Source organism: Cydia strobilella, chromosome 11 (genome assembly GCF_947568885.1).
Source record: "Cydia strobilella chromosome 11, ilCydStro3.1, whole genome shotgun sequence".
Lineage (NCBI taxonomy): Eukaryota > Metazoa > Arthropoda > Insecta > Lepidoptera > Tortricidae > Cydia > Cydia strobilella.
In genome coordinates, this window is record NC_086051.1 from 3,815,755 (window position 1) to 3,831,148 (window position 15,394).

General features: G+C 34.3%; 1 protein-coding gene across 1 annotated transcript; it reads right to left on the reverse strand.

Annotated features, from left to right (window-relative positions):
* Positions 1–4,287: 4,287 nt before the first annotated feature.
* On the reverse strand, positions 4,288–9,817 carry LOC134745562 (uncharacterized). Its single transcript, XM_063679636.1, has 9 exons — positions 9,661–9,817; positions 8,304–8,351; positions 7,995–8,231; positions 6,690–7,658; positions 6,352–6,402; positions 5,707–5,784; positions 5,259–5,336; positions 5,092–5,169; positions 4,288–4,355 (listed from the first exon to the last, which is right to left on the reverse strand). The coding sequence occupies exons 1-9, from the start codon at positions 9,716–9,718 to the stop codon at positions 4,288–4,290; spliced, it is 1,665 nt and encodes a 554-aa protein (XP_063535706.1). The 5' UTR covers positions 9,719–9,817.
* Between the last annotated feature and the right edge of the window lie 5,577 nt (positions 9,818–15,394).

Sequence of the window (15,394 nt, forward strand, 5' to 3'; positions counted from 1 at the left end):
CCGAATGGGTGATAATAGTTAGTCCATCTGGATGGTGATGGGGATGTTCAAAATCGAAGTCTATTATATAGTCGCCAAGGCTCACGATAATTAAAATGTGAGATAGGGGAATTTTCGAATTAAATCTAATTTAGACTATCATGACACATACTGACTTAGCTAACTTAGGGGTTCACTCACATATTTTAGTCACTCGTGTTAGTGCTTGAAAATGGAGATCTAGGCTCTCCGAAACATGTCGCGCGAGTGACTAAAATACGTGAGTGAAACCGCTAAGTTAGCTAAGTTAGGGGAATTTTTGCGGGATAGCGGAATAACTTTAAAACACGTGCTTCTATAACAATATGTATTCAAAGAATGAACAACATATTTAGACACATGTCAACTTAAGTTTGGTTCGATCTACAAGCATGCGACATAAAAAACCTACGATTTTTTCTTCTTTCTTCAGAGGTAAAATCAGATCTGTTAGAGAAGAAAAAACAGTCAGCTCCTTTAAACATCATTTATAAAAAAAAAAACAAAAGGAAAAGAGGAAAGGAGGAGGAAATGTTCTCATTTTTAAAAGTTGTTGACACTATTAATGCGGCGCATATCGCATGTTACCGTGTCGTTCTTTATTCCAACCTGTTTGCTGTTTCATAATTTCTAGTGTATTTTAAAGCGTATGAACGGTAATTTATAAACTACATTGCCATTCCTCCATAAAATTCTTACTAATTTCCTCGCCCATATATAACTGCCTACTAATTCGTTTAATTATCTGCCTGTGTAATAATCTCACCAAATATAGGTAGCAGATCACTATTCAAAACCGTCGACTCGATATGACTACGACATTAAACATATTATATCCTTCTCACACGTCACATGTAAAAGGTAAGAAAATGAGACCAAACACTGTGCCTTGTGGAATACCACAGGTTATGTTAGTGCGCTGCTTAGACCAAAGGGTATGCGCAAAAAGTAGTGCGACTTTATAGGGAGAGCGGGGTGCTGAGTACGCGGTAAACTGTTCATATTGATCACGTACGTGTCATAAAATAGTAATAAATCACTGGTATTTGGTAAAGGTACGATCAGTATGACGCTAACGAGTAATTTATTTACGTTTTAAATAATTACTAACCCTAAGTCTTTATTGGGCTTGCAATTTGCAATAGATTAAAACGTAGTTTACTATTTCCTTTTTTTTTTTACTGGTACAGACAATTTAAAATAGAGCCTCAAGAAATGAAATACTGCATAACAGTTCCTTTAACTAGCGAAATTGAATGAACATTGAACGCTGCTTAAGTACATACATTTATTTGAAGTATTTAAAGAAATTTTGTTTTGACAACTTATATAACCATCTTCAAATAAAACCCACCTACATAATATATTTTAGTAATAGGTTACTTAAAAAAAATCTAACAAGATGGAAGGTTTTTTTTTTATTTCATAAAAAAATCTAAAAAAATAGTAGTCTAAAAAAATCCATAATTATCAATGCTAAGTAAGGTCTCATTTTCCAATCCAAAAATTAATATTTATTTTTATTATTAAGGCCGTTCCATCGGTTTGCCGCTGTCACTGTCACATTTCGCACGGCAGAAAGAACGGGAAAGATCATGCGCGCCAAGGGTCCATTTTGATCGAATTTTGTCGATTTTTATTAATTTTAAAAATGTTACCTTACAATATCGAAATTCGAAAGCTATGAAATTACTATTTAAGTTAAGATTGTTTTTTTCTTCTTTTTTTGTTTATAGTATCACATAATAAACAACCGAGTAAAGTTGGATTAAAAGTCCGAGTTAGAGGTTACTTTGGGAATTAATTGTATCGAGCGAAGTGTCATAATTCGTGTATCGGAAGCTATGTTGTTAAAGATAATATAGTCAAGAACTACATATATTTTTTCCACGTCTACGAATATCAACGCCTCTTAGAAAAACATGATCATATAAGGAGATTTTTCGCCTTCTGGCTCAGGGAACCGCCTTAACCGACTTCAAACTTACAAGAGGAGAAAGTTCTCAATTCGGTTATATGTTTTTTTAGTGAGTATTATTCTCTCCGAGTAAGACACTAAAAAAATATAATTTTATTGTGTTCTAGTTCTCTGTGAATGCTGCCCTTAACCCGCCCGCTTTGGCGATGTCAACACACGCGCCGCATGACGTCCGCGCACGTGTTGCACATTGCACAGTACACACACACGGCACACACCCAGTAAACACTGCAAACAGACATACGCATTTAGCGAAGAGTTATGGGCCATTTTGAACTATTGATCACATTTTTGTTATTTGTGAAAAGGTGTGGAATGATTGGAATCGTTTAGTTTGATTTTTCCATAATTGTTTTCAAAGCACATAGTATACATAATTGCTATTTCTTATCTGATTACTGCGATTGTTATCAAATGAAGTGCACGCAATCATTAAAAGTATCAATGGCTTTTCAAAAATATGTGTGTTTATATTTTGTAATTTTACTTATATTTTTAAATAATATGTAATTTTAACTAAAATGCACAAGATAATTCACGTTTGTGACTATTATTACTTTAATACCATAAATTACGTAGAATATAAATATTAATATTACTAGTAGACTGGTCTGGCTGTGTATGTAGCTCGTTCTGTACTTATAGACTAACCGTACTATGAATTGTTAGTTATTGAATAGACAATGTTATCGTTTCTTAAACAAAAGCTTGGCCCGGATATTAAATAAATATATTATTCATCAGAAAATGTTATGACTAATAATAGTAATAATAGTTACTCAAGTTAAATAATAAACAGAAATAAAATGACTAAGAAATTGAATACGTAAATATACATTTAGTTAGCATCATAACAGCGTTAATTGATAAATATAAAATAACTGATTTCACACAGATAAATATATTTCATATCCGTTTATTTATCATCAAATAGCTTTTAATTATAGAGGTATTGTATCGAAACAAAAAATAAATAATTCTTCAAACATTATCTACTGAGTCTGTATAAAGGAACACTCAAAAGAAAGGGCAGTATTTAGATGTTTAACAGTCTCCTGATTTTTTTGAAGAATCATGGTTAGCTGAAGAGCCACATTGTTCAGAAGAAACTTCATCTTTATTTGTTTGAAGAGTCGGACTCCTGTGAGGAACCTTCATTTGCTTCTGATTCTGATTCATCTTTATTTTCTTGTGATGGTTCAGACTGAGTCTGATTAGATTCTTCCTTAGCAGCTGAGTTGTTTTGATCTTCTTTCGTTTCGTTGGTAGCGGTATCTGGTGACATAGTAAAACGAATAAGTAATAGTTTATTTAAACCTACAATCTTTGGCTTCTTCAGGTTTTTAGTTATTATTTTCATTAGGTGAGGTACTTGAAACGTTGTTATAATAAAATGTTTTAAATTTAACTTAAAACTAGCAGGAATAAATAATGTAATAAAGAACTACCATTTAATATAATGTCAGCCATTGGATTACTGGGTTGATCAGTTTTGTTATCCGTCGATTTTGCCTCAGGTGGAATACCTATAACAATAAGACACATGAAACGTTTTCGTTTATATTGACCCCGATTTTTAATTTATATAAACACATTATCTATTCGACTATGGCAAAGGAAGGATTATCATTTTACCAGTTTTATGTAAGATTGTTTGTAAATATAGAAGTAAATATGTAAGGAGGGAGGGAGGTAGTAATACTTTAGAGTTGAAATTACCAAACCGCTTTTTAAACTAGTGGCTCTGTGAGATGAAAAGCTCGCGTCGCGATAAGCTTACAAAATGTAAAAATAAAAATTACTCCTCTGTCATTATCACATCAAACACAATGGTTAAGCCCATGGACTTTAATGGTGCTTAAGTCCTTTTTGCCAACTGTCGCTATTTTTAATATTTTCCAAAAAACTATACGGCAAAAAAAATCTATGTATCTATCGAACCTGCTAACAAAATTTGAAGAAAATCGGTGAAGTAATGCAACCTGTAACGGAGAATATCCGGCAGCCATACGAAAGCATTTTTGCCGAAAACAGAGACCTTCGCTAACGCTCGGTAAAAAAGAGACTTCAATCGATTTTAGTTTAAAATAAAAACCTTTTTTTTACATACCATTAAGAATTACATCTTTCATTGGATTTTCTTTGACTTCCTCGGGTTTGTTGTGGTCACTGTCATTAGGCGATGTACTTGTAATATTATAATGACTGTGCCAAATGGTTTATGTTTAATTTTACAATTAACAGGAGCAATTTAGTCAAAAATGTGTAAGTAATTACCATTTAATATAACGTTAGTTAGCCATTAGATTACCTGTTTGTCCTTCTTTTTCTTCTGTCGAGTTTGGCTCAGATGGAGTACCTATAACGACAACAAAATGCATGAAACGTTTTGGTTTATATTGACACCGAATTTTAATTTGTATAAGATCTTTTATATTATTTTAGCAGTTTTATGTAGGTTTGTATGTTTTTTATCCGTCGATTTTGCCTCAGGTGGAATACCTATAACAACAACAAGACACAGTGTCATGAAACGTTTTCGTTTATATTGACCCCGATTTTTAATTTCTATAAACACATTATCTATTCGACTATGGCAAAGGAAGGATTATCATTTTACCAGTTTAATGTAAGATTGTTTGTAAATATAGAAGTAAATATGTAAGGAGGGAGGGAGGTAGTAATACTTTAGAGTTGAAATTACCAAACCGCTTTTTAAACTAGTGGCTCTGTGAGATGTAAACCTCGCGTCGCGATAAGCTTACAAAATGTAAAAATAAAAATTACTCCTCTGTCATTATCACATCAAACACAATGGTTAAGCCCATGGACTTTAATGGTGCTTAAGTCCTTTTTGCCAACTGTCGCTATTTTTAATATTTTCCAAAAAACTATACGGCAAAAAAAATCTATGTATCTATCGAACCTGCTAACAAAATTTGAAGAAAATCGGTGAAGAAATGCAACCTGTAACGGAGAATATCCGGCAGCCATACGAAAGCATTTTTGCCGAAAACAGAGACCTTCGCTAACGCTCGGTAAAAAAGAGACTTCAATCGATTTTAGTTTAAAATAAAAACCTTTTTTTTACATACCATTAAGAATTACATCCTTCATTGGATTTTCTTTGACTTCCTCGGGTTTTTTGTGGTCACTGTCATTAGGCGAAGTACCTGTAATATTATAATGACTGTGCCAAATGGTTTATATTTAATTTAAAAATTAACAGGAGCAATTTAGTCAAAAATGTATAAGTAGTTACCATTTAATATAGCATTAGCCATTAGATTACCTGTTTGTCCATCTTTTTCTTCTGTCGAGTTTGGCTCAGATGGAGTACCTATAACGACAACAAAATGCATGAAACGTTTTGGTTTATATTGACACCGAATTTTAATTTCTATAAGTTTTTTATTATTTTAGCAGTTTTATGTAGGTTTGTATGTTTTTTATAATGTTCACTTTAACGTTGTATTACCAGAACCAAACCGATTTTTCTTTAATAATTTTTCGTTTTCATATTTGAAGCCCGGTTGACATGAACTTCATTTTAACATTTTTTTAAATACAGTAAGTATTAGTATATTTAAGGTTAAAATTTTTACAGGGATCTTTGGTACTTATATAACTATTCAACTTTGACGTTAGTGTTGGGGCTGAAAATATAAATCGACTATATTTATGTAGGTACCTTTATTTTTTAAACCTACCGTTGAGAATTACATCTTTCATAGGATTTTCTTTAACTTCCTCGGGCTGTTCGTTGTCTTTGTCATTAGACGAAGTACCTGAAATGTTATAATTATAATGCCATATGGTTTATGTTTAATTTTAAAATTAACAGGCGCACATTATGTCTTTAATGAATAGTTAATTACCATTTAATATAACGTTAGCCATTGGATTTTATATATTAATCACCTTTAAAACAGGGAAAAGTTAAACTATTTATACCAATCTGGGTCCGTCAGTTATATTTTCAATTAAATATCATTAAACATGCTTAGAAACCAATAAAAACACGTTATAATTTACTCCAGTTCCCCATCAACCAGGTTTAACACTAGGTAAGGTACTAGGTTTATATAACATTAAATACAATTAAAAAAATATGCACTTTAACCAAAATAACTAATGGAGAAAATTATATAGAACGTTTCTTTTTAATTTATTTTAACCTACCAATAACAGTGACACCTTTTAGTGGATTATCTTTGGCTTCTTCAGGTTTTTGGTTGCCATTATCATTACAAGAAGTACCTAAAATATAATAATTACAATTCATTTAAGAAATAACAAGAAAAAATTTACAAACAAATAATTACCGTTTAGGAAAACGTTACCTAATGGATTACCGGTTTGTTTGACGTCTTTTTTATCCATAGAGTTTGGCTCAGAAGAAGAACCTATAAAAAGTAAAAGTTTAATTTTCTTGGTTTATAATCCGAAAAGACATTTATAATATTATGTTTCAAAGTGAGCTATACACATGCAGGAAAATAAAAGATCTCTTCTGTCCCTGAAAGTCAAGGACTGTCCCAACCACCAACCAAAATGAGTATATGACTCAAGTGTATGTTTAGTTGGCGTGTTAAATAGTGTGACAGAGTATTCGACAAAATATACGTTTTACTTTCAATAAGACTGAAAAATATGCCTAAAATCTATATTTTGGGTAATTTTGGTCATTTACCGTTCAAAATTAAATCTGCAAATGGATTTTGAGGCTCTTCACTTGTTTCACGCGAGTCCTCTGCAGTTTTATCTTGCCTTTTCTCCATTGCCGTGTTATCGGCGTTCGCATTTTGTGAGGTATTTTCACCAAGTACACCAGGGTTTGTTTCTTCTTGACCAGGCTCAGTATTGCTGCCTTCAGGATTATTTTCTTCCTGTTTAGCATTTATTGGCGATGCTGAGTTAGCATCTTGAGAGTCACTTGAATTTAACTCATCTACTGATGTGTTTTCTGTTGTAGCATATTTTGCTTCATTTGGTTTACTGGGTATTTGTGATTCTTCTTTAGTTTGACTCGGTATCAGTGATAACTCCTCTAGATTGGTACTATCCTTAGACTTGTCAATGTTTTTAGTATCTTCAGTAGTTTTATCATTTGGCCTTACTGGAATTGGCAAAGCTTCTATATTATCAACTGGCTCATTTGGTAAGTCTTTAGGACGAATTGTAATTGTGTTATCGTTTTCGGCTGAATCGGGTTTAGCAGGAATTGGCGATGCTCCTATTGGATTATTGGGGATCGGTGATAAATCTTCTGGTTGTGAATTAGTTGAAACTTTAGGCGAAAATGGGGCTGGGCCTACAGGAGTATTTTCAGCTTTATTTTCACTAGTGCTTGTTTTTTGGTGTTTATTTGGAGCTACTGGTCTTACTGGAATATGCACAACATTCAGAATTTTCCGGTTACCGCTTGAGGGATCATACGAAAGCTGTCCAGTATATTGAGGATTGCTTGGCTTCTCTGCTGCGGATACAGGTGGAGTAATAGGCGCAGATGCCGAGGAGGGGTATAAATCACTATATGGAAGTTTTTGTAAATTCCGATGCTGTGGTGAATTTGCCTGATTTCCTGGATTAGCCGGTTGAGAATTTTGATGTCTGATTGGTCGATTGAGTAAGAATAAAATAGACGTCAGCAATGGATTCGCTGAAAAAAGAAATATATCTTTGAACTTAAGCAATACTGTACTTGCGAAAGATGTAAAGTTGGTGTCAATGCAGTCATGCATGCATAAGAAGACTATTTTAATTACTAAATTCCAACTACGAAAAAAAATCGTGACCGATGTTGATACAGGTATCTAAAATAGGTTTTAAATAATTACGAAAAATAATTAAGTTATTTTAGATTTAATACCTAATTTAACAAAGTCCTTGCTTAAGTAATAAAACAGTTTAATAGTGATCTAAGAAAATACACATGCAATATAATATTATGAGAAATGTTTTAATATTACATGCCATAATGTTTTGGTCAGTATACCTGTATTTGGTGCAGTTGGTAGTGCTGGTGGTACGGGAAGGCTTGGCGCTACCGGTGGCGTTGGTGGTACAGGCAGGCTTGGGGCAACTGGTGGCTTTGGTGGTACGGGGAGGCTTGGGGCAACTGGTGGCGTTGGTGGTACTGGAAGGCTTGGTGCTACCGGTGGCGTTAGTAGTCGCGGGTGTCTAATCGGTTCGTGAAGTAGGTATAGAAGTGAAGGCGGCAATATTTGGTGCGCTAAAACCAGGAAATAAATTAGTAAGCTAACACAAAGACTGTGACAAACTACTATAAGATACATTTGCTTACTTTGTAATTGCTTTGGTGCCGTCGCTACGTCTGAGTCAACATTTGCGCCTGAAAGAAATATGTTGAGTCACGTGAATTTCAAAATATCAATATACTAATACTTCTACTATTACACTAATACTGCCTGTTTTTTACAAGTTTGTACGGAACCCTGTAATGTTTATCTGTGAATAACGAACTATTTGGGATCCGATTGAGCTGAAATTTAGAGTTAATTTAGAGACGAGCCATTTTATTAAAAAAAGTGCCAAAATCATATTATTAATTTTATCAGCACTCCAATATCACCTGACGATATCTATCTGGGCATGCCACATGCATGCTAAAAAAAATAGTTGGATTTTGACACTTTTCCTTATACATATGGTTCAAGTAATGGAATACAAGTGATGGAATTCCTTGCCGAATGCACTTCAATCTTACGCAAGCTTTGGTAATGATGTAGCTTACTTCTTTGCCAATTAGTTTTCCTCAGTCTACTCTACACCGACCTCTACCCCATATACCCCTAAATTTCCTGGTCCCAATAACAATATATATCATTTATAATTATTGCAGAATCTGAAATTACCCTAAACGGGACCCTATTACTAAGACTTCACTGTCCGTCTGTCTGTCACCAGGCTGTATCTCATGAACCGTGATAGCTAGACAGTTGAAATTTTCACAAATTATGTTTTTCTGTTGCCGCTATAACAACAAATACTAAAAATAGAATAAAATAAATATTTACGTGGGGCTCTCATACAATGGTACGTAAAACCCTTCTTCTTTATTTCTTTGTGGTTTTACATGTATGTAAAATGTATAATTTTGGTGCAATAAAGAATATTTACTTACTTACTTACTTACCCTTCGTGCGCGAGTCCGAATCGCACTTGCCCGGTTTTTAGTTTCGTTTTACTATCCCTGGTCTTCCACAAATATTCCTATACCAAAATTAGCCAAATTGGTCTAGCCGTTCTCGAGTTTTAGACAACTAGTCGGAAAGTTATAAATAGCAGCGAGATGCCAGCCCATATATGTTAAAGAAAGAAAGATATACATTTATTTAACATCGTAAAACATTGGACAATACTTTGAAATAACGGACAACGACTGTTGATAAAAAAATTGTTGTTTGTTAGATGTACTGTTGATAAAAAAATACATTCAGCGATACAATTTAGTATCAGATGGAAGCATTTTTGACAAATAACTGATTTCGTAAGTCCTATTCCAAGCTTTTTCCGATGATTGCGCCAGCATCATTTGTATCTGCAGTTTATCAAAGAAAAATTATAAAACAAGAATCGTAGATACTGATTAATATGAATAAGCAGATATTTTTTTGTTATAAGGTTTAAATATAACTTACGTATTTCTCCAACTAATGCCAGAATAAACACTATGCACAATACTTTATTGGACGCCATCTTTACCCTTGTTTCGACACACTTTCGCGATGTTATAATTCACTCTGTAACTAGCTGATACTTTTATACACTCTTAATAACCACCTGAACAAACATTTGCTTTTAAATTGTTAATTTATTGCATCGTACGTTCAGACACATTTTCTTGAAATGACGCAAAAATAAGTGACGTACGATAATCTAATGAGAAGGTTCTTTCTATACAAATATTTTTAATTACTAATGTGGATCAAAACTTTAGAAGCCCATTTAAAAAAAATCTTCTTTGTCGCATGTTTTTTTTTAAAATCTGCAGTGCCTCGATGTTGCATGAATCATGTAGATTTAAGTAATGAGCATAATATCATATGTTTATTACATAATGTGTTTTGACATATTTAAATACGTTTGTACTCATATTTATATGGAAAAATAAGTGGCACAGAATCCTTGACCTTAACACACCCTTAATCCTTATATCTGAACACTAATCGAGCAAAATTTAAGATTGTAAAAAAATAGGCGCCGAGGTATAATATTTATATGTCAGCCGTTTGGACGTCAGCTTCAGAGTAGCCCTAAAGTAATAATAAACATGTTTAATTTAAAACGCAGCATTTCCTGTGTTTAGTATTCCACCTGAATGCTTTACCAGCTCATTAGAAGTAGCGCGGCTACTGGCCGGTCACACAAAAGAGGTCTAGAAAAATAATAACTGACAGCTTCAGTGTCATCAAAAACGTGATAAAACTAACACGAAACCAAAATAATACTCGGTAAAAACATGGTAAAAACCTACTTAAAGTGCTCCACCAAGAAAGGATATCACCAGGCAGCCACCAGCAGAGGCCTCTGCCAGCAGCAGACACGAAAACCATCCGGTAAGCCTACCTAAATCTTCTGGATTAATATAGTACAAATCACCAATTACAGTCCACTGGCTTTACGACACATCCTGTATGAATGTAAAATGGAATGTATTTAGATTGAATTCTGAATGGATTTATTCAGGACTTAAACCTCAGGTCAACCAGACTGATAGTAGCCGTATATAATATAACTAGTGGCTCTGTGAGCTGTAGACCTCGCGAGCATAGCTTAAGATAAGATGGATGTGTAGAGCTGTCCTGCCGACTAACCACCAAAAGATCAGTAGATAGCGGATGGAATGTTTATTGTTAAAAAAGATTAGAAATTAAATTAAAATTCTCGTTTGAGACTTTGACAAGGCACTGATATTTTCAGACATTAATTGTCATGTGCTCGTAGCATCCGTAATCTCTTGTTTGAAAAAAAATCTGATAATAGCTGAGATACCCACATGGTTCAAACCCATGGTGCAATTTTTTTTTTAATAATTTTAACATTATTTTTTAAGTGTATGTTATTCTTATTATCAATTGAGTGTCGCGAATTCTTCTACCGATAACTACAAAAACGCTTATATTGATAGCTTAGTGCTGTTGGCGTGTGAGTCACATTTTTGAGTAGGTAACAAAATTTTACATTTACTATGGAGAAAACGTGAAATTTTATTCACATTTTTCTATCTCGCCAATCAGTCCTGTTACGTTTAAGAGGATAGAATAGCTACAGACAGTAGGTACTTCTTTCATACAATTTCTATTCCGGCAGAAAACGGTTTCCACTAACTAAATCTTAACAAATCACTTTGATTTTGATGTTGATCGCTTCAGCATAATATATTGTAGGTTTATAAATTTCGCTTTAAAAATTATTTTCATAAAAAATAGCATGTGAAAAATAAAAGTTTTCATTTTCATACAAACTGTATGGGAAAAGTTTTCCTCGATGGGCTGTATCAGGGATACAGCCGCAGTGGTTGATGTGAAACGTGACGTGGAAGTTATTGCGAAGACTGTATAGATTAATTACCCAAAATTTTTGTTCTTTAATAGCTTTTGTTCCATTCGCGTTTTTCCCCATTCTGCGTTTTAACCAGGCGTTTATTTTTTCAGTAGTTAATTTAATCACACGCGTATGTCCCAGTCGCTTTTTTCCCCAAAGAGTAATATTTCCGAGAACAAGCCCTTCGTACCCTGAGCCGTCGGAGCCCTATTTCTGGCCGGTTTGCCCTTCGGGCATCTGAAGCTACCTAACGAACCTAACCTACCTACCTATCTATCGACTTAATGTGACTATCGTGAAAACATTACTGTTTGGGAAAAAAGCGACTGGGACATACGCGTGTGATTAAATTAACTACTAAAAAAATTAACGCCTGGTTAAAAAGCAGAATGGAGAAAAACGCGAATGGAACAAAAGCTATTGGGGAACAAAAATTTTGGGTAGCTAATCTAAACAGTCATTGCGAAGACCGCACAGGGCCGCTTAGGGACCTCATAGCGTAAAGCAGGCGCCCTGTATGTAAGACTTAAATGTTGGGCTTTACCCTAACCTACAGTGAAAAAGTTGTAGGTAAGGGAAAAAGGCGCCGCAGGCGCCCTGTACGTAATCTTTACAGTGTAAAGTCAGTGTTTCGCTCGACCCTACAGTGCAAAGCCTGTGTGTAAAAGCGCGCTTCGCCCGACCTTACAGTGTAAAGGGCGCCAAAGGCGCCCTGGATGTAATCTTTACAATATAAAAGGCGCCCCGGGAGCCATGTATAAAAAGCGCGCTTCGCGCGCTTGAATATCAGGCTTTACCCGGCCCTATATTGTAAAGCCTGTAGGTAAGAGCGCATTTGAGCTTTTTATGCCTTAATTTTCGCAAACGGTGGCCTCAAACAAACGCAGTCGTGATATTCCTGTAAAAATGCCACATTTTAACTCTTTTCCAGCTTTTTATAATACCGCGTATTTTATTTTTATAATATTTCAAAAAGATCTATCATATGAACTCAATTGTATCGAAGTCTGTTAATGGACTGATGAGTAATTATTAAATAAATTCCGAGTAATGGCTACTTTCGTTGATACGCTGATATCAAAACCATTCATGATATACCGCCACCGCGCCATAACACTTTTTCGTTAATATCGGTTTTCGAGCCGAGCCCATCTACGGGTTTTTAAAGACGTGCACCTTACGTTTCACGTCAAAAAAGTTTGTCAAAAATGACCTTTTTCTCGCATCCTGTAGGTACCTATGTTTTTCCAAAATCTGTAAACCCCAAAATTCATTAATTAGAAATTGAGGGAAGGTTTTCTAAGACCATTTTCTCGTAGCAGCACGGGATCTTGTAGCTGCCCTCACTGACCCAAACTTGCCCAAACCAACCTGTATACCTGGCTGATTTTTGAATTTCTAAAATTATTGAAATGCTTAGTAGTGGAGATATGTCGAAGGGAGCCACACGAAATCAAGCGCACGAAACTCACAACCGCACAAGTGCGGGTCGGATTCGCCCACTGAGGGTTCCGTACGTTTTAGTATTTGTTGTTATAGCGGAATCGGCAACAGAAATACATCATTTGTGAAAATTTGGTTTCATTAGATACAGCCTGGTGACAGACAGACGGACAGAGGAGTCTTAGTAATAGGGTCTCGTTTTTACCCTTGGGTACGGAACCCTAAAAATCGGCCCGTTTCGACCTGACGATGTCACCACCTGTCGAACAAATTAGGTACTATTTAGTTAGGTCACCTGTGTTAAAGTGACATCTTTGTTAGTTATTATTAAACAACTTGTTTGACATGTATTGTGTAAAGGTCACTCACACAAACGGCCGTTGAGTCATATTTTCTCAATTTTTTATTGAATTTTTCAAACGAATCTATACTACATAAACCTCAAAGTTTATGGTGCAAGAAATCTACGTATTTTAAAAGAAAAACTGTAAATAAAATTGAATGAAATTCGGAAAAAGGAGAGAACCACTTAAAGCTAACTAAATGTATGCCTCCGCCGCTCAAAACACTTTAAAAAATTAAAATAACAAAAATAAAACATATTTTTAGGGCTAGTTAAATAAAAGCTTGTAAAAATTAAACGAATACGCTAAGCCCGCGCTTGATCAATTAACTTCAAAATAGAAAAATAAAAACAAATTAAAAAAAAAACAATTTGAAATTTAACTTTAAATGTAAAAAACAAAATACAAAAAGTTACGTAGCACAGCATACAATTACTGGGGATCGAACCAGGGACCACCCGGTGCAAACGAAAAAAGCGAATGTTTGCAAAACACACCATGATAGTGCTTACCTAAGCTGACGAAATTCAGCTACTCACTCTCGAGTAAAACCTAAATATCTAAATACCGCCAAAGCCAGCAATACAAACTTTCTGAATTTTTCGAAATTTAATCTGTAAACATATCTCAAAAAGAAAATACTATTATGGTATCGATACGACTATTGGTTTAGGCGCGAACTATCACGACTTCGCCATTTTTAAAAATTTTAAAACCCGGATCGACAAAAAAATTCTATTTAGTCATAGAATTTGGTCACAAAATTTCACGAGAATCGGTTGAGAATTGCGACCTGTAGAGGAGAACATCCGGACATACAAAAGCAAAATGCGCGAGTCAAACCGTAGACCTTCGCTACGCTTCGGTCAAATAGGTACCGAAACAAAAACTGTTCATTCAGAATATTTGTAAGTACAGCAAAATGTCCATCAACCAACTCTTTCAGTTTTTAACCAACTGCTTATTAATATTTACATTTCATGCTAAAATTATAAAATAGAGTAAATCGTCCTTTTAGGTGTCTCACCTTTAGAACCTGTTTTAAAGTTTTTTTTACACTACGTTTAATGATAAACTGAACTAATTTTAACCCAGAGCTGAAGGTTCAAATTGACCGTGAGATTCGACGGTAGCTCGGATGCTAAGTAAGAAATTAAAAAGATTGTCTAGCGTGTTCACACTTGGCTACTGCCGATTGAATGTAATTAACAAATGTACTAATTAGTTCGAAAATCAATATAAGTTGACAACCGTTCTGGCCTAGTGGGTAGTGACCCTAAATGTGAAGCCGATGGTCCTGGGTTCGAATCCCGGTAAGGGCATTTGTTTGTGTGATGAGCACAGATATTTGTTTCTGAGTCATGGGTGTTTTCTATCTATTTAAGTATTTATATATTATATATATCGTTGTCTGAGTACCCATAACACAAGCCTCCTTGGGCTTACCGTGGGACTTAGTCAATCTGTGTAACAATGTCCTATAGGACACAGATTGACTAAGTCCCACTATGTCCTATAGGGGTATTTATTTATTATTTATTAATTATAATAATATTTATGATTTATTTATTTATTTATAAGTAATGAAAGGTACTTTTTGACATTTGGAAATGAGATTTAATTTATAAATACAATTAAAAGATAAATGAATTTAAATACAGTGCTTTTTTTAAATAATGTATGTAAAATAAAATAAAACTATACATAATATGATAGGATTTTGGATAGGTTTAAAGAATTATACTTCGGTACAAAAAAAAAGACCTTCCAAAAAAACTCGCTACTTCATCTATGATCATGTTATTATTATTATAGTATAGTATACCTAGTAACAAAGTATACGAAATAAAATAAAAATTGGTTTGCATAAATAAGTTAGGATTTAATTCAAAGCTTCTTTACTGGGGAAAATTAAGTCAACCCGACGAATGAATGCGACGCACGAACGCTCGCTATAGAGAACCTTGCTGAGGCATAATTTAACAGTGGACAATTTTCATTTAATAACGCACAAATTTTATGAATCTAAGACTACTTGACC

What these genes read in the sequence shown, in the direction of transcription:
- LOC134745562 (XM_063679636.1), bottom strand. Translation starts at nt 9,718, where the DNA reads ATGGCGTCCAATAAAGTATTGTGCATAGTGTTTATTCTGGCATTAGTT. An exon ending in GAAAGATGTAATTCTCAACG is followed by an intron (nt 5,337 to 5,706) that starts GTAGGTTTAAAA and finishes TTGTCGTTATAG; the next exon opens with GTACTCCATCTGAGCCAAAC. An exon ending in GAAGGATGTAATTCTTAATG is followed by an intron (nt 4,356 to 5,091) that starts GTATGTAAAAAA and finishes TTGTCGTTATAG; the next exon opens with GTACTCCATCTGAGCCAAAC.